This window comes from Lutra lutra, chromosome 3, assembly GCF_902655055.1.
Source record: "Lutra lutra chromosome 3, mLutLut1.2, whole genome shotgun sequence".
Taxonomy (NCBI): Eukaryota; Metazoa; Chordata; class Mammalia; order Carnivora; family Mustelidae; genus Lutra; species Lutra lutra.
Genome location: NC_062280.1, coordinates 83,060,975 through 83,083,559, shown reverse-complemented (window position 1 = coordinate 83,083,559; position 22,585 = coordinate 83,060,975). Strand labels below are relative to the sequence as shown.

Below are 22,585 nucleotides of genomic sequence, written 5' to 3'. Positions count from 1 at the left end.
GAGAGGTGAATTTCACAGAGAGAACTAATCTGTATCTTTAAAAGGAAGATTGGGAGTTTTATTTTGTTTTGTTTTGTTTTCAATTCTCTATAATGCTCAGAAAACCCTTGACATCAACCAAAGGAATTCACTGGCAAGGTCACTAAGTCTCAACTTTTAGAACCTCTCTTTATTTCCACTTTCAGAATAACCATTTGTGGGATTGGGGGTAGTGGTTTTTTATAAAGAAGAACTAGAATGTGGTCCAGTTTATACTGGGGCTGGGGCCGGGGGGAGCCTGCAGGCCCACTGACCCCTTGTGTTGTTGCAGAGCGTGGAGCTGGACAGTGATGACGGAGGCGGCAGTGCTGCCCAGAAGCAAAAAATTTCCTTCCTGGAGAATAACCTGGAGCAGCTCACGAAGGTTCACAAACAGGTAGGAGAGTTGTGCCAGCTTCCTGTGTTTCCCTTACTGTCCTGGGAAGAAACCCCACCCACTATATCTAGCCACAGTTCCAGGAGAAGGCTCTGCATCACCAGGGGTGCCAGATGGGTCCTCGGAGTCCTTGCATTAGTCTTTAGTGACTTCCCTTACATATAAAAGTCTTTTATCTAAGCCAGATGGAAGCAATGGAGTTTGAGCTCCAGGTTTTGGGAAGTGGGGTGTTCAGAACCCTGCCTTATCATCCTGCCTCCAGTCCCAGCACTGGACCCACAGGCTGCACAGAAGGCAAAGTGAATTCCACCAAGCTGGTTCAGGCCCCTTGTTTTTGCAGCTGAAGAAACAGGCTGAGAGAGGAAGTGATCTGCTTTATTTTCTCTCTGCTCTGTTGCCCTATTTCCTGGGCACCCTCTTCGGTTCTTATGAGGCTCTGGAGTTTATCGAGAGGGACAGCAGAGTGCATGGACAAATCTGCTGGCAGTCGAGGCAGTTGTTTGTCTCCTTTCTGTATAAATACTGGAATGCTCATGTTTCCCCTAAATCCTAAAGATTTGGAATGTGATAAAAATGGTCCCACTGGTTGGACTGCATGGCTAAGGGGATGCTCTCTCTTGGGCCTACGTCCTTCAGCATTACCTAGGATGGCATTTTTCCTCAAAGGGAGGATGACAGATTCAATATGGTTGAAGTCATTCAAGCAAATTATTGTAGTCTGTAGTCTGAGTCACTAATGTGAAATAGGGCTCTGAATTCATTAATTATTTTATTTGTGAATTCAGTGAATGTTTTAATAACCATTAAAAACCTCTCTGGGGGCACCTGGATGGCTCAGTGGGTTAAGCCTCTGCCTTTGGCTCAGGTCATGTTCCCAGGGTCCTGGGATCGAGCCTCACCTCTGGCTCTCTGCTCAGCAGGGAGCCTGCTTCCTCCTCTCTCTCTCTGCCTGCCTCTCTGCCTACCTGTAATCTCTGCCTGTCAAATAAATAAATAAAAAATCTTAAAAAAAAACACAAAAAAACCTGCTCTCTGCCAGGCGCTGGAGCTGGTAAAGAAAGCAGGTGTGGCCTCGGGATAGGTAATGGTCATACGGCACTTTCCGATATTCAAAACTTTTTCTGGATCCACAGGGATTTGCACAATGGTCTTCTTACATACTCACCTTTTTTATAGGTGAGAAACCTGATATGTGTAGGGGTTGGATGACTTACCAAGTCAGATGTCAGGAAATAATAGAGTTGACGCTTGAGCCTTTTTTTAATCTTTTTTTAACCCAGTGCAAGCCTGTTGCTTCTTTTTCTTTCTTTCTTTTTTAATTTTTTAAAAAAATTTTCCTTCATTTTTTTATTTTTTTAATTTGTATTTATTTTTAATTCCATAATTAACATACAGTGCTGTGTTATTTTCGGAGGTACAATGTATCAGTTCAGCAATCCTGTACATTACTTAGTGCTCATTACCATGAGTGTCCCCTTAATCTCCTTCGCCTCTTTCACCCATCCTCCCCCACCCCTCCTCTGGCAACCACCAATCTGCAGCCAGACCACCCTGAACGTGCCCAGTCTCACCTGTCGCTTCTTAACTGAGGGTCTTAAGTAATAAGAGAACGAGCAATGTCCCAGAGTCACCTGTGAGCCTCTGGATATGTTGCAGAGTGGGTCCAAACCACATGCTGGTGGAGACAGCGCGTCCTGCATGGGAGGAGGCCTGCAGAGAGCTCTAGAACATGCCCGCCCTGTACCCAGGGCTTCTGAACCTGCCTAGCATCACTCAACGGGCACGTGGACGTCCCGAGCTGACCTAGCGAGGCTGCTTGGCTGGCCGTCGTCCTATATGGCTGTCTGCCCCTCCTGCTGGCCCCCATGCTCCCCCTCCCACCATAAGTCACCCCCGTCCGCTCTCCCCGCAGCTGGTCCGGGACAACGCAGACCTGCGCTGCGAGCTGCCCAAGCTGGAGAAGCGGTTGCGCGCCACAGCGGAGCGCGTGAAGGCCCTGGAGAGCGCGCTGAAGGAGGCCAAGGAGAACGCCATGCGGGACCGCAAGCGCTACCAGCAGGAGGTGGATCGCATCAAGGAGGCTGTGCGGGCCAAGAACATGGCCAGGAGGGCCCACTCGGCGCAGATCGGTATGTGTGACCCTGCCCTACGGCCCTGGCGGAAGGCAGGGCTCTGCTGGCCGGAAGCACAAGTGTTCTGGAACATCTGCCAGGCTGTACTCAGGCCTGCAGCAGCTGGGGTGGCTGGTGCCTCCAGGCCCCCTGCACTCCTCCTGGGAGAATGGCAGTGTCAGGCCCCTGTGCCCTCATCGCGAGAGGCTGCAGCGCACAGTGTGGCCCTCAGAGCTGCTGCGCTGAGCAGAGAAGGTGGCCAGCTGAGGCTGTCAGCGAAAGGTATTTGGCTGCTTCTCAGCAACGCCCAAAGGCCCCTTCTGTTCTGTACCAGGCAGAATGGGAGGGGCGGGGGTGTAGCCAGAAGCCTCAGGGAGAGCCACTTGCAAGGGCTCGTTTGGAAGCACCTTAGGAAGAGTGAGGCGGGCCTCCTGAGCAGGGTGTGGCTCCCAGCCGGGAAGGGGGCCTGGACGTCCACCCCTGCCAAACCTGGATTTGGGCGTTGTGCTCCTGCTGACAATGGGGGTGTAGCTGCTAAGTCTTAGTTCCCAGGGTGGAGCCACAGGTGGCAAAGGGATTTAGGAATGTTCTCTAAAGAGCTTTTTTTTTTTTTTTAAACTGAAATGCTTCCAATAACGTGATATTATTTCCCATCAGATAATGCTATGCAGATGTTTTGTAAACCAACAATTTCGTGTTTCTGGTTTTTAGATCATACCTTAGATTAATGTTTCATTGCATTTATCGGATTTCGTGCTCTTTGTAAATCCAGAAACTATGGAGCTTCTTCCCAGAAAGTGCATCATAGGGAGAAATCTGCACCCAGTTTCAGGGGCTACGCAGATGCCTTTGGAACCCAAGTGTTACCTGCCTTAGATAAAACTGAAAGTCCTTCTAATTTTCCTCAGCCAGAGTTAAAGTAATTGATATGTGAGTTCTGCCCGCGCCCTAACCATTGGGTGCTCTGGTTTAGCAAGCTCTACTGTCAGGAGAGCAGACATCATGCTTTCAGAAAGGTTTTTTTTTTTTTTTTTTACCTAATCACAAATTTATTTGTTTTTTAAAGGGGAAGGACAGCAAGGAAAACAAAACCTCATGGCCGAAATCAGAAATCACAAGATGCATTCATCATGTGCCCAAATGACACTCAGTTGCTATAGGAAGTCACATGCTTAGTGGGTTCTTGAGGGAGTAAGTCAGGACATTTTCAGGACATGATTTCAGGAGAATCAGACACACAGGCTAGTCACAAAAGTCGCTTAGTTGTCCGAGTACCCTGAGCCCATGACTTCAAGACTCAGCAGCTTCATGCTTCACAGCACCGACCCTGGGGACGCTGGGCGGGGCCCTCGTGGGCCTGGAGGGCACCTGTGGGGGGGGGGGCGCCGCCGCTGGGGAAGGAGGGTAGTGGGCCAGGCCTGAAGGGCACCAGGGGCACCCCCGAGTGGGGTCCGGGGGAGGGCATGGCGGGTGCGGGCCCCCAGCCAGATGCAGGCCGGGCGAGAGGTGCGCTGGGCGTCGGCCGCCTCTGGGTGGTGGGGCTCGGAGGGGGGGACCTTTGATGAGAATTGTAATGATAAAAACTGTGTGTCTTGGTTTTCACACGTGACCCGTGGTCCTGTGGGTGTGGCCATTTACGCCCATCTGAACACGCTGTCCTTTCTGTCCGATACAGCCAAGCCCATCCGCCCTGGACACTACCCGGCATCATCTCCGACAGCCGTCCACGCCATCCGAGGGGGAGGAGGTGGCTCTTCAAACTCCGCTCACTACCAGAAATAAATATGAGTGAGTCCCTGGTGTCCTGGTGGTTTCTGTCTCCGGCAGCCCCGGGGTGGATCCCTGCCCCTGCCTGGTTCTCAGCCTCTGGCATGTGCCCCTGCAAGAGTGAACAGTTTCGCTCTCCTGGAACGGGTGCCTGGGGGGTAGCTTGCTTACCTCAACTCCGAGAAGAGCCTCCAGGTCTTCTCACTAGGGCCAGCTGGTGCTGGGGACCCTCCCAGGGGATGGAGGAGGGTGTGGCAGATGACTCACTGGAGCTCTCTTTTGTCTGTGGGACTTCCCTGTGCAGCTGGCATCCAGAAGGGCATTACCTGTTTGTCAACTGCTTTTGCCCAGAGCAGACAGATGTGGGTGGTTGCTTTAAGTTTTAGGAACTGAATATAAAGAAAGGGCCAGATAGAGAAAGTCATGTTTTTATAATTGCTCTCTGAACTCAGCAATTTAAGAATGGTGCTAATTTGTATCTAGGTAGGTCAGGACTACCTTTTTTTATTTGAGATGATGGTCTATATCCACATGCGTGGGATTGTTCTACCAGCAAACAAACACAAAAAGTGATACACTTTAGAAAAGAGAAAGAGAGACCATGAACGGTCCTTTTATACTTGAGGTGGAGAAAAGAGGTTATAGGGTTGGGTGGGGCAGACAAACAACTAGGTGGCCAGAAAACTGTCTAGGAAAACTCCGACTTACAACCAGTAACCTGTGGATGGGAGGGGGTAGCTGCAAATGTTGTCCTCAGACTCTGAGCCCTCACTAAGGAAGCAAGCTTGCAAGACAGGCACGCTGGCATGGCCTGGCCACCGTGGTCATGGCCAACTCCGCAGAGCACTGAGTCCTCTCCTGTCCTTTCTGATCAAGTTAAGGGATGTGTAGGTGAGGGTCAGGAGCCCTCTCTCGGGGGACACGACAACACTGCTAAGGCTCACGCAAAAGCTGCCAAGGAGCAAGCTTGGTGGCCGCCCCCAGACAGCTCTCTCCGGCGCTGCCCCAGGCAGCATGCCAAGGAGCAGGACAGGAAGGGGAACAGGAGGGAAGGCCGGGGCAGCCCGGGGGTGGACGGCATGTCCACCACCATCTGCCATATCCTAAAAGGGTGGATGGGAAGTTGTCGCAGCAGCGGGCCACCCCATTCAGATCTGATCACTTTCCATTACAGATAAAATAATTTGGATGTTATAAAATTGCTTTTGACGGCATGTTGTTGGTGTTGGGGCTGGCCCTCGAAGGGAGCTGTACGCTCCTTTGAGGCAGCGTAGGATAGAAACCTAAAGCGGTGGTTCTTGAACTCGGGTGGCCATCAGTATTCCCTGGCACCCAACACCTAGGTTTCGTGAAGCCACTTCGGGCCTGAGCCTTTGTGTGTTTACTGAGCACCACAGGCGATGTCGTTAGCCACCAAAGTTCGAGGACTCCTGTCCTGAAGGAACTGTGACATCTCTAGGGTGGAAGTGAATTTCTCTGTCATGCGAAGGAAACCTCAGGGTGGTCCTGTCCTCAGCAAGTACCTTCCTTCCTCAAGGTCACCTCAGTGGCTTCTGTTCTAGTTCTCATGCCTACACACCGTTGTTAACAAGCAGAGAGGAAGCCGGGAAGAGGCAAAAGCCCCTTCTCAGCCGAATCCGCTTCCTTTCATGGCCTTCCTGAGGTCCATGTAGTGCAGATGCCTGCGTCCCTCTGGCCAGATCGGAGGCACGTGGCCAGGTCCAGCTGTGAGGGGGGCTGGAAAGCAGCAGCTTTGAGCTAGGCACATCACCACGTAAGAATAGTGTTCTTTCTTTATTTTTTAATTTTTTTTTTAAAGATTTTATTTATTTGAGAGAACTAGAAGAGGCAGAGGCAGAGAGAGCTGGAGAGGCAGGGTCCCCCCTGAGCAGGGATCCCTATGTGGGGGTCAATCCCAGGACCCTCAAATCATGACCTGAGCCGAAGGCAGACGCTTCACTGACTGAGCCACCCCGGTGCCCAAGAGTGCTACTGTTCCTTAGCTGAGGACAAGGCGATTGGTGCTGGGTGGGCAGCCAGAGCCTGTGCTAACAGAGCCCCTACTACACAGCAGAGCCCACGCTCATGCAGTACCTACCTAACCTCCTTCGGTGTAAGCGTGCAGCGAGGTGGCCATGCTGGGCTCCCGGCAGGCTCTCCATAAGTACACAGGCTCAGGGATTCTGGGGTCCAGAGACTGTGTAGCACACAGCCACTTCCCTCATGCAGTCCCATAAGGGTCTGTCGGACCCACGTTTTGCATAAGCTTCATACAACAAAATGTTCCCTTCTCACACTTGAGCTGGAGAGGCAGTAGGTCTGGTGAGACTTCTTAGACCTTAAGGCTAATAGAACCACCCTCACCCATCCTGGTGATCCATTGCTTTCTTGAACTTGAGGTGGTATAAGGGAATTTGATTGTTTTCTCTGCAGCTGGAGCCCCCTTGAGCCACTCTCCCTATACATCCAACTCCTGTAGCTGGGTGCATTCTCCGCATCACAAAACAGAGAGGCGCCTTTCTGGTTATCAGGATGGCAGTGTGGCCGAGGAACCTGGCTTTAGAAGGGAGATGGTCACGGTGTTAGCTAGGTCTTCTGCTCTCCCGAAGTTACTTACCCTTCGATTCGCTTCTTCATCCGTGAAATGGGGAGAATCCTTTCCCTGGATCACTGGTTTTGAAATGAGGACTAACTGAGGTCATACCTCTGAGTTGCTTGGCATCTAGCAGGTGCACCATAAAACCGTTGGTGCCGTAGAGAGCAGCAGAGTGCTGCGTGGCCCGCAGTAGGTGGTGGATGAATGTTGGCTTATGGTCTCCTTTAATTCACATAGTCGTTGCAACATAGTTTTTAGTCCCTCACCCTAAATTCTCGTCACTGAGTGGAGAAGGCCCATGACTGAGTATCCTGTTTGATGCTAAGACCAGATATAAGGTGTTTCAAAGATATTATCATTTATTTGTCTAAAAGTTATGAAAAAGACTTTTAGGAAAAAGACTGGGGAGAAAAAAAGGATAATAGCCAATGAATTAGGAAATTATCATTGAAAGAGAAAATGCAAAATCATTTTTAAAAAAATAATTGGAGGTGCATCTGGGTGGCTCAGTCAGTTAAGCGTCTGCCTTCAGCTCAGGTCATGATCCCAGGGTCCTGGGATCGAGCCCCAGATTGGGCTCCCTGCTCTGTGGGGAGCCTGCTTCTCCCTCTTCCTCTGCTCCTTCCCCTGTTTGTGCTTACTTGCATGTGTGCTCTCTCTCTCTGTCTCTCTCAAATAAATAAATAAAATCTCTTTTTTAAAAAGAGATTTTATTTATTTATTTGACAGACAGAGAGCACAAGTAGGCAGAGAGGCAGGCAGAGAGAGAGAGGAGGAAGCAGGCTCCCTGCTGAGCAGAGAGCCCGATGCGGGGCTGGATCCCAGGACTCTGTGATCATGACCTGAGCTGAAGGTAGAGGCTTTAACCCACTGAACCACCCAGGCGCCCCTATAAATAAAATCTTAAAAAAGAAAGAAAGAAAGGAAGGAGGGAGGGAGGGAGGGAGGGAGGGAGAGAGAGAGAGAGAAAGAAAGAAAGATAACTGGAAATGTGGGATTCATTGCTTAGTTGGGATCAAAACCTTTTGAGGTGATCTGTCCTGGTCTTTGGGATGCTCACTCTGAAGTGTGTCTGTTCTAGGGAGAAATGATCTCAGCTGCCAGCTCTTCCCAGCCCTCTTACTGAAGCCAGAGCAGCATATTTGTACTTGGGCAGCATCTGGATATCTCTGGGGTTTCTTTCTGCTTCATTTCAGGTTTCAAGGAATATAGTCACAATGAGTATTTTGGTTTATGCTCAAAGTTTCAGAGTGACTGAAAATGCCGACATGGAGAAATCAGAACTCAGGATACTGCTTCCTATCTCAACTAGTTCAAATTTAGGGGGGCTGCCAGAGGGAGGGGAAATCTTTTTCAAGCTGCAGAGCTGGGCATGGAACAGTCCAGTGCAGCAAAGTATGGCCATGGGATAGGAGATTGGCTGACCGTGGGTTCCAGCCCTGGCCTTGGCTGTACTGCTTTGTGATGTTGGGCAAGTTGGCTGGATTTCTTCAGCCTCAGTTTCATCATCTGCAAAATGGGGTCAGGCACAGAGAGCCTGCTCTGTCCTTAGTTTAACAACGAATGAGACAAAGGCTCTGTTCTTGTGCAGTAATTCTCTTTTTGCAGGGAGGCAGACAGCAAATAACAAGAGAACTTCGAATAATGGTATGGTTCTGAGGAAAACAAGAACAGATTAATGCGATGGAGACAGGGAATAACATTTAGAGGGGGTGGCATTTGAGCTGAGCACTGAATGATGACAAGTACCAGCCACGTAGTAACCGAAGAGTAGCACACTGGCTGCAAGGTGGGGATGGCTGGTTATGTTTGAGGAATCAGGAAGGCTGATGGGGCCAGAGCCCAGAGAACACAGAGACCTTCATAATTGGGGTTGTCAGGGGAGGGAAGGACGGGCCAGATAGATGAGGCCTTTGAGGCCAGGCCACCAGCATAGAGTGCAATCTGAGTGTGTGGGGCCAGGGGAGCTCTGGCCCTGGGAGTGGTGGGACTTGGTTCATGACTGGGAAAGACCACCCTGTGCTGGACCCCATGGAAAGGGCGGGGTGCATGAGAGTCAGAGAAGGGGCTCCCCTAGAGGATCTTGCGGGGAGATTGATAATGTGGGAAATGGGAGAATTGCATGTAGGGGGTACTGGCCGCCTGAGCGGAGCTGCAATCTGGAACATAAGCAGAGGTGATGGGAAGGCAGAGGAGGAAGGACCACTGCTGGCAGGTGGTAGATGGGGTTGCAGCCTGGAGAACAGATAAGGTGTGAAATAGACCTCTGAGGCAGGGCTGAGTGCTTATTCATGGCCCCACATTTAATGCAGACATCATTTAAATATCTCCCTGGTTCTGTGGGCCCTGGACTCGGACCTCCTTTCCTGGCGGTCCTTTGACAAGCCAGTGGGTGTTTGTTCCAATATGTCCACCAGATGTCGCCAGTGGGGCACTGCTGGAACTTCGCTAAAAGGCTTTGTGGAAAAAGGGTCTTTTGACTCTCCTATGTTTAGACCATTATTTCTCAGATTTGAATATAAGCAGAGTACTTTTAAGGGGATAAAGTTCTCATATTACCCAGAGGTTTTTATTATTATAATTAGGTATTTGCAAATTTACAATAGCGTATACTTACAACTACCAAGTCCAAAACAAATTTAGAAGTTAGATTGAAATGAACCATAAACAATCAAATCACCCACCTTAACAGAAGTTAATGAAAGATAGCTTTTCTATGAAAAGGGCTGGGTGCAATGTGAGTCTGGTATGCGTTGCTTCTGGTAGAGTCTGGCTTGCCTAGGTGCTTCTGTGTGTCATGACAGGGGTCACTTCTTTCTTTCCTTCCTGTGTTAAAACCACTGAGGGTGCCTAGCTGGCTCCGTTGGTAGAACATGTGAGTCTTGATCTTGGAGTTATAAATTCAAGCCCCATGTTGGGTGTGGAGATTACTTAAAAATTAAATATTGAAGAAAAAAAAGGGAAGGAAAGAAAGGAAGGAAAAGAGAGGAGGAGAGAAAGAAAAAGAGAAAGGAAAAAAAGGAGGGAAGGAAGGAGGGAGAGAGGAAGGAAGGAAGACACTGCAGAATCGCTGCATACCTGTAAGCCATTTTGCTCTCTTGTGGCTGGAACACATCATTGTCCCCTTGCGTCCAGCTTTAGCTGGAGGATATTTAAGCTGTGAGCAGTAGCGTCCACTTGGTCGTAGCATAAAGCATGTGTGGGGCTAAAGTTGCATGGAAATGCTTGGTTGTAAGGTAGTCAGCTAGATAATCTAGAATACCCACATATTTTTAAAAAACATTTTATTTATTTGAGAGAAAGTGTGGGCAGGAGAGGAAGAGGGAGCAAGTGAGAAGCAGACTCCCTGCTGAGCATGGAGTCTGACACAGGGCTTGATCTCACAACCCTGAGGTCATGACCCACTAAAATCTAGAGGCGAATGCTTACTCACTTAACCAACTGAGCTGCCCAGGCGCCCCTAGAATATGCATAGATTAATGCTTCAGATTTTTGTGGGAAAAAAAATATAAAATTGAAAATACTGTGAAATGAACGAAAGGCCCAGAATGCCACTCACTTTGTTGGTGTAGATAAAGACTCTGTTATTTTGAGGACTGTACTTTTATTAAAAAACCACATATATTAAGTCTAGAAATCACAGCCTATGAAGTTTTGGGGCGCCTGGGTAGCTCCGTTCGTTGAGCGTCTGACTCGGTTTTGGCTCAGGTTATGATCTCGGGGTCATGGGGTCGAGCCCAGTGTCAGGCTCTGTGCTCAGCATGGAGCCTGTTTGTTCCTCTCCCTCTGCTCTGCTCCCCTCCCCCTCACCCTGTCATCTCAAATAAGTAAATAAATAAAGCCTTTTAAAAATATAAAGTTTCGGGGCACCTGGGTGGCTCAGTGGGTTAAGGCCTCTGCCTTCGGCTCAGGTCATGATCCCAGGGTCCTGGGATCGAGCCCTGCATCAGGCTCTCTGCTCAGCAGGGAGCCTGCTCCCCTTCCCCTCTCTCTGCCTGCCTCTCTGCCTACTTGTGATCTCTGTCAAATAAATAAATAAAATCTTTTAAAAATATATATATAAAGTTTCAGTAAACTTTGATAAAATATTGGGTAAAATCACAGTGGTAGAGCCAGCAGGGACTCATGAGGGCTCTCACGGAGACGCAGTCCCATGTTTTTAGACTGTGATTTCATGCAGCCCTGGAAAAGCATTTTTCTGCAATTTACAGCAGGTTCACAAGGGTGAGTGCAGCTACAAAGAGCCATCAAAGCAGACCAGGTGTACTGTTATGATCTCTGTATCTCTGATTTGTGTGACAGCCACTTTAGGATGGCTCTGTCCTCTTCAGGTTTTACACTTTAAGGCCTTTATTGTGAATAGATCCATTAGTTGTTAGTAAAAGTACTATCTTTACATTCTTAAGTTGTGTGCTGGAAGCAGACACAGAACACAGATCTCCAGGCTTTCACGACTGTTCCCTTTTGCTGCCACAATGGTCATCTGTGACTAAGGCCCTGAAATCCTGGACCTCATGTTGCCTGTGTGCCAGTCACAGTCAGGCTCTTCAGGCTTGGCCCAGACATTTGGAATGCACGAATGGTTTCCTACTCTGAAGTCTGTCACAGGGGCACCTGGGTGGCTCAGTGGATTAAATGTCTGCCTTCAGCTCAGGTCATGATCCTGGGGTCCTACATCAGGCTCTCTCCCTCTGCCTTTGCCTACAGCTCCTCTTGCTTGTGTTTTCTCTCTCTCTCTGTCAAATAAGTAAAATCTTTAAAAAAAAAAAAAAAAAAAAAAAAAAGTATTGTCACAGGAAGCTATACCGAAAAGGGGAAATTCCAAATGTACCTTTAGAGATAGGAAGTCCAGTATTTTCTAGGCTAATACTTAAACCTCAGATTTATTTGACTGAATGTCCCTGGCCATTTCCCCACATTTACTACCTTTAGCTAAAGCCCTAAACTTGAGGTCCACATAGGCCTCTAGCTCTTCTGTCTTTGAACTAGGAAGTTCACCTCTCAACACCCGCACACCCCCCCCCCCCACCTTCATTGTTTTCCTCTACCTCAGGCAGAATAGAATTTTCTTTTGAAGCCTTTGACTGCTAGAACAAAAAGGTAGCCCTTGACCTTAGTCCTTAGTTTACCCTGACGTTCAGGCTGGCACTTTCTCATTTATACTCTATTTGCTTTTCTAAATCTTTCTTTCCTTCTTGTTGCTCTCCTCTCTGTCCTGAGTACCTGGATCCAAACCGTCTTACATCATTGCTGGGCTTCACCTTGACCATTCTCTCGGCGATGATACCCACTTAAGCACAAATAAAAAATATCACATATACCTAAAATGTACGAGTTGCCTTGTGCCCACAGCAGAGATGGGTTCACTCCCTACGTGAAGGGTGGGCATGAAGCTGTTTTCAGATTTAATCCTCCAAAGTAGTGAAGTCAGGAAGCTGTCTTCACAGCAAGCCATGTGGGATCTTTAAGCCACACCGGTAGTCTACTCCTGAGCCGCTGGGCTGTCCAACTTGCTACTGCTGTTGGGAAATCCTAGCAATGAAATGATTGAGTCACAAGAATGTGAGTCGCCTCTCTGCAGGGGGTCTGTTACAAGCAGGGTACATAGCTGAGGGACTGTGCGTTCAGGATATGGAGCTAGGCTGCCTGGAGTTGAATCCCAGCTTGGCCATGTCCTAGGTAAGTTACTTCATCTCTCTGTGCCTCCCTGTCCTCTGTAAAATGTGTCAAATGACCGTACTTACTTACGGGGTGGCTGTGAGGATTCAGTGCATTAATACACAGAGAGCTTAGGCAGGTTCCTGGCAGGAGCAGGCACCCGGCGTTGGCCCATGTTGACGTTACGCCATCTTACATTTTACAAAGAGGCCAAGTGAACTGTCAGGATCATACATCTTGTCTGTGGTAGACCCTGAACTCTGATCCCCAGTGCAGCAGTTCCCAAGGTTCCTGGCCTTAAGACCCCTTGTAGTCTTAAATAAAAGTACTGACATCAAAGAGATTTTATATTCCTGGACTGTATCTCTTGATCTGCTTTATGTTATTGATATAAATTGAAGCAAAAAAATTTTAAGTATCACTACTGTTAACACAAATGCCACTTTTAATGAAACGTAATTATTTTCCAAAACAAAATGGAGAATGGCAATTGCTTTGCAGTTTTGCAAAGCTTTTTAATATTTGGCTTAGTGGATGATGACCTTGGATTCTCGTGTCTGCTTCTGCATTCTCTTGGTTGCGGTGTCTTATTTTAGTTGAAGAAAACCCAGCCTTGTCACTCCAGACAGAATTCTTAGGTGTGGAGAAGTTATGATCATAGCACCTTCTCTCTCTCTCTCTCTCTCTCTCTTTTTTTAAGATTTTATTTCTTTGAGAGCCCATACATGCTAGTGTGCACGAGTTGGGGGAGGGGCAGAGGGAGAGAGAGCAGCAGACTCCCTGCTGAGCAGGGAGCCTGAGATCATGAAGTCAGATGCTTAACCAGCTGAGCCACCCAAGTACCCCCATAGCACTTCCTTCATCACAAGCTTCTTCTGAGAATTGGATGAGAGATGTGAAAGTAGAGGGGAAAGTTCTAGGAGAAATGAGGGCCACCCAAGTATCGGCCAATGTTACAGTAGTCACAGGGGCAGACCTAAGCAGCACAGACAAAGCAAGACTCGGAGAGGGGGCAGAAGGAAGTGCACGCGGGCACTGTGGCATGGGACTTGGAAACCAGCACTGTGTGCATAAAGGGAGCAATCGTGAGGACCTGGAAGGAAGAACGATTCTCCCCCACACAGCAGACTGCACTAAGCTCCTGGGAGATAAACCCACTTCTCTCCAGCAGTGAGTGGTACATAGAGTACAATTGGCCATTCTTACAATGTGGGCACTGAATGGTAGAAATGCAAGAGAAAAGGTAAAACTATGTACTATTTGGATTAAGCATAAATCTGCTTGCGAACAATTGCAAAGGCTGAAGTTGGGGGGAAATCTCTGAATACTTCTTGCAAAACAAAACCCTTGTATAATTCGCTTCTTTCTTCCGCCTTCTCACCCCTTCGAAAGAAAGGTGATTTTATTTCCTTCTAAGCCTGGTCACACGTTGCCACTCTGAATTACCATCTCCAATTTGGCAGAGGCCCAGGGACGGCCTCCTAGCGGGTCACTCGGGCCAGTACTGTGCTTTCCGGAGAGTAACAACTCCAACCCATCCAAGAGGGTCAACAGAGCTGGATTGTCGGTCTTCTTGAGGTTTGCCAGCCTCTCCAGGTTGGCCACTCTCGGTGATCAGAGTGGTCAGAAGTGGTTTCTGCAGGAGCTAAGCCATTTACCTTTCTACATTCTGTCCATTTTCTCTCCTGAATTTATCAGAAGAGATGAACATTCAGATAGTTGGGGGATGGATGGGAGTATCTCAGCCGACTCCTTTCTTCTTGGGCCTGCTGGGAAGACTGCATTGGCAGACAGGCTGGAAAGATCTGTAACTCAGGATGAAGAGGAACAAGCTCTTGAGATTAAAGGACGATTTATTGGTGGACTCCCTGTGTTTTTCCTTTCGGCAGCCTGTCCTCTGTCTTCTCTCGCCCTCCTTGAGGTGACTAAGCAGGCTGGGTGTCCTCTGGGGCCCCTTGTTTCTTCCGTACTGTTAGCCAGACGTGCTGACTCTTGCACATGGAGGGGTGGGGGATTTGAATGAAAGGCCCGCTGGTGGCAATCGTGTGACTTCACGGTCCGCGGGCAATCCTGAGGCCACCCATTGAGTGTGTGTCTAGAACGAGGCTCTGTCAGCAAGAGGTGCCTGCCGTCATCCCAGTAAGCCCTAACCATGCAATTTAAGACATGTGCTTGTACCTCCCTGCTCCCAGGCACGTAGGAAGACCATCCCATCGGACCAGGGTGACCTGTAAGTGATCATGAGATAGTGTGCTTGGAGAAATTGAACCTGTAAGGAAAGCGAAATGGGAATTTGAATGGGGATATTCAGGAAGCATCCCGCTTGGTTTTCAGCTCAAAATGATTTAGATGACCACTATGACCAGGCTTTTGGAGTTTTCATTTCTTGTCCTAATAATAAGCACAAAATCTTACCAAAGAGGCTAATCATTAAAGATGCTCTTCCCATAGACAAATCTCTCTCTCTGACATCTAAAAATGACATGACTATTAACATAAAAGGTTGTTTAAGCCATTTTTGATTGAGCAGCTTTATTCCTCTGAGTAGTTACACCATCGGAGCAAGAGATGGTACTTACCAAATGAGCTCTCTGAGTTTTTTATTTTTGTGTCTGGGAGGAGGGGGTATTGTAATAAAGAATTTTTTTTTCCTCCTCTTTCCCCCCAACTGATTTTGCTCTTTATCTACTTTTATAACCCCTTTCCACACCCTGAATTTTTTCTATTTATTTATAATTTACATCCTGCTTACTTATATAAAGTACATGAGGTTGCTTACAATATTATAACACATGAGTTGGGAGAGTGAAGAAAAACACATTAGTCGGGGAGAGAGCATTGTAGCAGGAATCTGAGCTGGGTGTTTACCCAGCTGAGCCCTGAATGGGAATCTAAGCCTTCTAGAGGCAAAAACAGAAAGCACAGTGTGTCAGGTTATGGAGTTCCTTTTAAAATCAGAAGAGCACATGGGCTAAACCATTTGTAGATGATAAACCATTCGTAGACAACCTGCTTCTGGGTCGGGGTTTCATAAGTAGCAGAGCAGCTCCCTCGCTGCGATCTATTGAAAGTCAGCCCTCGACACAAGGGTTTGTAAAAAAAAAAAAAAAAAAAGAGAGAGAGAGAGAGAGAGAGCACATGGGCTTTTCTGTGCTGGGCATTGCCCAGGTCTCTCGAGGATGAGGCTCAGCATACCCCTGCTGTCACTCCCTCCCCACCGCAAAACCCTGTGAGCTCTGCCCAAAACATATAGGAAAACCACTGACAGACCCAGGGCTCCCAGCTGTTGGGAAGCTGAACCTCTTGGTTCCTTCCTGAAAGTGGGTTTTACTGGAGTTGGTCCGAAGGTGACAGAGATCACTCAGGGCTGGCCTCTAAGTCAGGACTAGCCCAGACTTTTATCCTGCAGACCTGAGTATGATGGGACAGACCTCTGGTGGGAAGTGGGGTGAAATCAAGGGGATACCCTCTGAGTAACTTCATCAGCCCAGAAAGGGGAGTCCTACCTTTCAGTCAGGACTAGGAACCTCTTTTCTGGGTTAGGGTCCATGTGGGACCTCCCTCAAAACCCCTGGCAAGTGCCAGTGGTGTTCGAGTCCATCTGAGGAATGAGAAAATGCGTGGTGTTTCTCTGAATACCACCAGTGTCGATAGATACGGATTTTTGGAAGAGAGTGTAGTCAGGGCAGAAGCAGTAAGTAGGAGGCTGTGCTGTCCACCACGATAGCCACCAGCCATGTGTGGCTACTGAGCACTCAAGATGTGGCCAAGTCCACATCGAAATGTGCCAAAAGTATAAAACCTATACCACGTTGCAAACACTGTGGGAGAAAGACTGAAAGAGCCCCATAGTGACAGTGTAACATAAGATTTCTCAACACATTGTACTGATCCCCTGTGGAAAGGACAATATATTGAATTTCTTGTGTTAAATAAAATATAGTACTGAAATTAATTTTACTTGTTTCTTTCTACTTTTAATGTGGCCACTTGAAAATTTAAATTAAATATGTGGCTCAGGTGGTCTTTCTATTTGACAGCTCCGGTCTAAATACCTAGAACGTTTCCCTAAATATCTGATCACGGCAGATACTCCAAATATTGAAACACTTTTCTGAGGAGTGAAATTCCACTATGTCCTCTAATTCCCGTGTTCTCTCTCTGGTTCTCTCTCAACAGATACGGCTCCCTACATAGCATGTCCAGGACTCCGTTAATCACCAATTCCTTTATTTTTTGTTTCCCCTCCTACACGGTTTCCATTTTCTTTTATACGTGCTTACCCCAGCCATCTGCAGTACACCGGTTTCAGATATTTGAGCTGTGTAGAATCTCTTGTGTACAGACGTGTGCTTGGACTTCTCGCTTCCTGAGAAACCTGAAGGGGCCAATTCCAGAAGATCCACTCAATCCTGGGAACAAGTGCCAGGGCCTAGGCCGTTGGGTGGTCTCTGGGCCATCCTGGAGCCTCCTTCCTCCGCAGTCTGCCATCCCAGCAAATGCTCTAACGTGCCATTCCCTGGGACGGGTGGGAGGTCTTGGAGGGGCTTGGGGGTGCGTTGGGAGGGGGAGTAGCAACCAAGTGCCATGGAGGCAGGGGTCATGCTCCGTTGCAACTGTCTGGTTTCCTGCAAAACACATTCCTTTATATTTTTAGGGAACAAAAAAAGTGCTGCTACAAGGTTCAAAATTTTCATTCTGAACACTTTTCTGAAACAAATTACCCCAAAGAAGCATTTTGAATACCCCCGTCACATCTTTGGAGCTGTAAAAGACACCTTTTCATAAGGCACCTGTTAACATGCAAAGCAAATTTCTCAATCTGACAGTAGCAACGTAGAATTTGTTCACTCAAACACATCTAGGTAAATGCAAAAAGTCATCAAATCCACCAGAGCTGCTTGCTACTAAACCTGCAGCGACTAGTCTCAGCCAGCCCAGTTTGAACAGCCTTCCTTCAGAAGTGTTGAAAATGCTGCGAAGTTGGATGATTGGGATTGGGGCGACCCGCCCCTCCTGGGGTCCTCCTCCCTGATCCTACCCGAGCTGGCACGCTGGGGATGGCCTCTCGCCGCTCACCAGAGGGAACCATCTTAAGCCTGGAGGGGGTACCGCCCAGTGAAATCCAGGATCAATTCCATCCATCGGAAAAGGAAACCCTGGGGCGGGGGAGTGGCTGACAACTTTTTGTTCCTATGAATAAGTTGTTATTTTAACCCTTCATTGCTGAATGTTTATTTGACTAATCTCTTCGGCATCAGATATATTTCATCTTGGCAAGAATGTGAAGAAATCAGTATGGATGGATTTTTTTTTTTTTTTTTTTTTACATTTAACTATTGGGTTTTTTTCAACATACAAATTTAAAAGCTGAATCAACTCTTTCTTCCAGCTAAGGATTTTAAAAGGATTGATTTCCAAGTAGGAAAGTCTTCAGGGAAGCTGACAAGGATTCAATTAACTTGGTCTTGTGTGCTGCTACTAGTTTTGACAAATTTGAGGTTAAGTCCGTGACAACCAGACCAATGTCCGTGAAAGCACCCATCCCATCTCGGTGCCTGCCCAAGTTGAGGGAGCGGGCACTGTCCCTGCTGCTGTCCCCACTGGAATGAAGTGTCGGCCGGGGAGACCTCGAGCTTTCTCTTCACTTGTGAGTTGTAGTTAGAGAACTACAACTAGTGTGTGTGCGTGTGTGTGCGTGTATAAAGCACTGAGGATTCTGAATCAATTTCCACACTTTTCTTGTATAAAATTAACCCGACATAGCAAAGCTGCTTTGACTTAATTTATTTGTTAAACGTTGCACTTTGTTTATATGTGTTTTGTTTTGGTGGGGAGGGGAGTAAGGAAAAAGAAGATCAATTCTACTGAAGTATTTATTTCGCAAAGTTGATGATTTTGCATTCATTTACACTTTAAAAATTCTTTTGATTTTCATAAATTGCCAGTACTTGCCCAATACAATTGCTCCATGGTGATTTGCAGTCTGGTAGAAGGGTCCTTGTAGGGCAGGTTTTGCCAACTGTATCAGGTAATAACGTATGCCATAGATTATCATCTTGCTGTGAATATGTTTGGCTCTGATTTTAGAAGCTAAAACATTGGTGTTGGAGAGGATTGCCAGTTAATAGTTGTCACACCGCTATTGTCTATTATGCAACTATTATGTGCAGAAATTGAACAAAGGGCAATAATTCTTTTTTGGGGCTCTCTTGTTATTAGATTGTTTTAAAATCTCCCCAAAGTAACTTTTCCCTGGGCACCCCTTTTCTATTTCTAGAGTTGCTTGGCCCTTTCATGTTTCAAAAAGACCCACACATTTCACTTGTTGTAACATATTTCTTGATCTCCACAAGGAACTCACAAAATTCACACGACTTTTATTCACAGAGAAAGTTGGCTTTGATGTCCCTAAAAGATAATTATGCTACTTGCTGATCAGCCAGTCAGTTCACCTAGCTTCAATCTTTGTAGGACCTCAAAACTAACTTTCCTGCACTTGACTAAAAGGTAGGAGGATGATTGGAATGGATTATACAGCATATTCAAATGGATCCCTAAATATTACTTTATATGATAAACTAAGACCAGGACCATGTCCTCTATAGGCCACTTTTTAAAAAGCCACATTTATGCAACTTTTTCATTTTAAAAAAATTCTTACTCCTTTACATTTGTACTCTAACTATAAAACCCACACTTCTGAGTGACTGAGCCTATGATTATATTTTTGATTGTATGCTTATTTTTTGTGGGAGAGAGAGAGAGAGAGAATGTGTGTTTCTCCTCTGTGAATAATTTTGTATCTCATGCTACTTCTTGAAAGTTTACTTTTTGATGCTATAAGGGAATAGCCAGATGATTTATACAAATAATCTCTACCTGCAGGATGGTGGATTATTAAATTAGAGAAATGCTGTTTGGAATATCAATGTTCATGGTTGGATTCAACTTAACCAATTGCATTTTTATAATGTAGTATATTCCTTCATTGACTGTATTATCAATTCATAGAGTGATTTTAAAACTTAAGAAAAAGATATATGTTTGGAGACTAAAATATATTAATGCCAAATGTGTTTTGGTCAGTTACTAGAGAATTCTGTACAAATGCATCATCTCTTCAAATGCTGTACAGTTTGCTTGTTTGGCAGGTAGGGAGAATAAGTGTGGAGTAAGACTTAAAGGAAATAGTATCATGTGATTACAAAAATTAGAATTTATAGAAATATTGGGATAAACAAAGAAATAAAAATCTTTGTCTAGAATGTAGCATCTAGTGACTTTTGATGCCCTAATTTCACATGAAGGAGTGATATTTCTGTCTAAGGCCAGACCAAGCCATCACCAAGACTCATGGGGGAATTATCAGTCCTCTTTTCCTAGAGGAATAACTGAAAGCCAGTAAAAGTCTTAACAGTCCCCTCTTTGAAGTGTATTTATGTTTTTTTGTTTGTTTGTTTGTTTGTTTTTTAGCAGGGCAGAAGACATTTAGAGTCTGGCTACATGACATATTGGGGAAGTTTTTCACTGGAAGGGGGCAGGGGGAGGATTTCACTTCATTGTCTCACCCTTAATATCTTTCGTGAGCTAAAGGAACCATCATAGTCTAGAATGGTTTTATATAACACTAACAATTTAGCCTTTCTTAAAGTATTGAACAAGGGCCAGGTAACTGCCAAAGGAAGCCTTGCTCCATGAAGTCTGCTTACACATTTACATCTCGTGTACCAGTTTTAAAGACTTTTTTCATCATGTGCAGCTATAAGGGGAATAGGGCATTCTGTAGGATTATACATGTCTAGTTTGTAAAGTATGTAATGTGTACTGCAGAGGTGTGTTCTCTGGGCTTTATGTATCTGTACAGTAGCTTTTGTTAAAAAAATTGTGGACAAACTTGTTTTGGTGGTTTGAGGGGGAAAATGGCCATTTATACCAGATAATGATGCTGTAATATATAGTACATGTAACAAAAGATCTGGAAGTAACCCTCCCCTGGCCCGTGGAAAATTTTGGTTATCCTCTAGGTTCTAAAATGAAGATGTATGGATACTCTGGCAGACTGCATGTTGTATAATTTGAAAAATACTAAAAGTGGAAAATAAAACTGAGTTAAACTTTGTCTGGTCTGTTTTTTCTTGAGTCATCCTAAAGGCATTCTCATTGAAGGCCTCAAGGCCAGTGTCAGGTAGAACCATTGTTGGCCTGAAAAGAAGAGTTCATTTCAGTAGACAGCCACTCAGCCTCAAAGCATGAGTAAAGTCAGCCTTAACCTTCCTGCCTCCCCCTTGGCTCGAATATCTGTTTTTATTTATTTTTTAGTGAGGAACCAGAAAACGTGACATTTGTTCCTTCAGCACTGAAATGAGAGCAATTGATATAAATAAGTGTCTTAAACTTTTTTTCTAAGGTAAGGTTGAGATGAAGGTCAGCAGACCAGGGTAATAGCTGAATTTCTTCTTGTCCGAGTAAGGCACTTATTCCAATAATACTTTAGCGTAGTGACTTTCTTCAGCTAATGTGTTGGAGTCCTGTCCATGTTGAATGTTGGAAGATTATTGGTATCTTTTGAGAAGGGTTGGCATGTTTGTGTTCCTGTTTAACCTACCGAGAGTATTAACGTATAGGTCTGAGATCTTAGGAGAGGACGTTGGAATGTGAAGCCTTTGGAGAATAAAGAAAGGCAGGCTGCAGGATGATTAGATCTGCTCCGAGCAAGGAGACTTCTATAGCTCGGGTCACTGGAACCCTGTGGCCACACAGGCATTGTGTATGAGAAATACCCTCATTCGTGGTTTGCTTAATGTTGCGTGAGAGCCAGACAGTAAACTGCTTTAATCAATTAAAAACGGGAAGGATGGATGCCAGGTAAACGTTTGGTAAGTGGAATTGAGGGCATGGCAAATGATGTGCTTTTATGATGTCTTATCCATCTTGCTTGAAATTGTGATTCTCCAAAGAACTCAGAAGAGGCCTTTTTCCAGATATCAGAGTTGTTAAAGGTGACTTATGTAGTAAAACTTTAGATGTAGATAATATTTAGGCTGAAGCTGTGTATTTAAGATGAGAAGGAAGTCCTCCAAAGGAACCCAATGGCAAAGCGAATTTCAGCATCAGTGGGAAATGACCCCACAGGTCCCAGAAAGCAAGGGTTCTGTGATGCAGGAGGACTGCACAGACACCCACTGTTCCCCGGGTTCCTGCAAGTCTTTCTCAACGTTTCCCATTCCATGGAGCTCTGATGCTTGGGCTATGCCTAGGAAGTACAGAGCCCATGAACATCTGTGGGAGAATGTGGAGCTGGAGCCATAGCCTGCAAAGGTAATTACAGATGACTTGTGTATTGGCGGGTTTAACTGTGGCATTGTGACAGACTACATATTGTGATTTGTCTTCTGAACATAGTAAATGGAACAGAAGTAGGAGGCATCTCCAGGTGACACATCAAGTGAAAATGTGGGCTCATTTGACCAAAGGTATCCCGAGCCATGGGGTTTTTACTCTCCCTTTGGCGATTCCTGTTTCCTCATCCAGTCTGCAAAGAACTCCCCAATTTCTGTGTGGTTAGTTGGGCTCAGAATAGTCAAAGACTTGGAGGGAATTCCTGTGGATCTTTCCTCTTACAGCACTGTGGATGGCACAGTCTGGAATTCTCCATCTGCTTTGCTTCCTCAGCACCAAGGGCTCTGTTTGGGCGCCCCTCCAAACCCTCACCCCTCCCCATGACCAGACTCGCATGATTCTCATGGGACAACTCTTCAAAAACTGTACCTCAAGTCCTATTTTACTCCCATCAGACGTATGCAGCAATTGGCAAACTAGCTCTGGACGCCATACGACAGCCCCAGAACCTCAAAATGCTCAGAAAGCGGCAGGAAAGAGCCAGTGAATGCCAGAGACTGTTCTGGCTGTGTGCCAGCTACTGTTTTAAGTGCTTTACATGTATTAATCCATCTTATCCTCCTAATAACCCCACGAGGTAGGCACCGGTATCTCCACTTTAGTGGGCAGGAAACAGGCACAGAGAGGCTTGGTCAC

General features: G+C 46.4%; 1 protein-coding gene across 1 annotated transcript in view; it reads left to right on the top strand.

The window, feature by feature from the left end:
• Positions 1 to 20,669, top strand: part of KIF5C (kinesin family member 5C) — a 158,299-nt gene extending 137,630 nt beyond the window's left edge. Inside the window, exons 23-26 of the mRNA XM_047722402.1 lie at positions 311 to 415; positions 2,328 to 2,544; positions 4,202 to 4,314; positions 16,727 to 20,669. Of these exons, the coding sequence (XP_047578358.1) occupies positions 311 to 415; positions 2,328 to 2,544; positions 4,202 to 4,308 (429 nt within the window). The 3' untranslated portion in view covers positions 4,309 to 4,314; positions 16,727 to 20,669. The remainder of the gene's footprint in view (positions 1 to 310; positions 416 to 2,327; positions 2,545 to 4,201; positions 4,315 to 16,726) is intronic.
• The last annotated feature ends 1,916 nt before the right edge of the window (positions 20,670 to 22,585 follow it).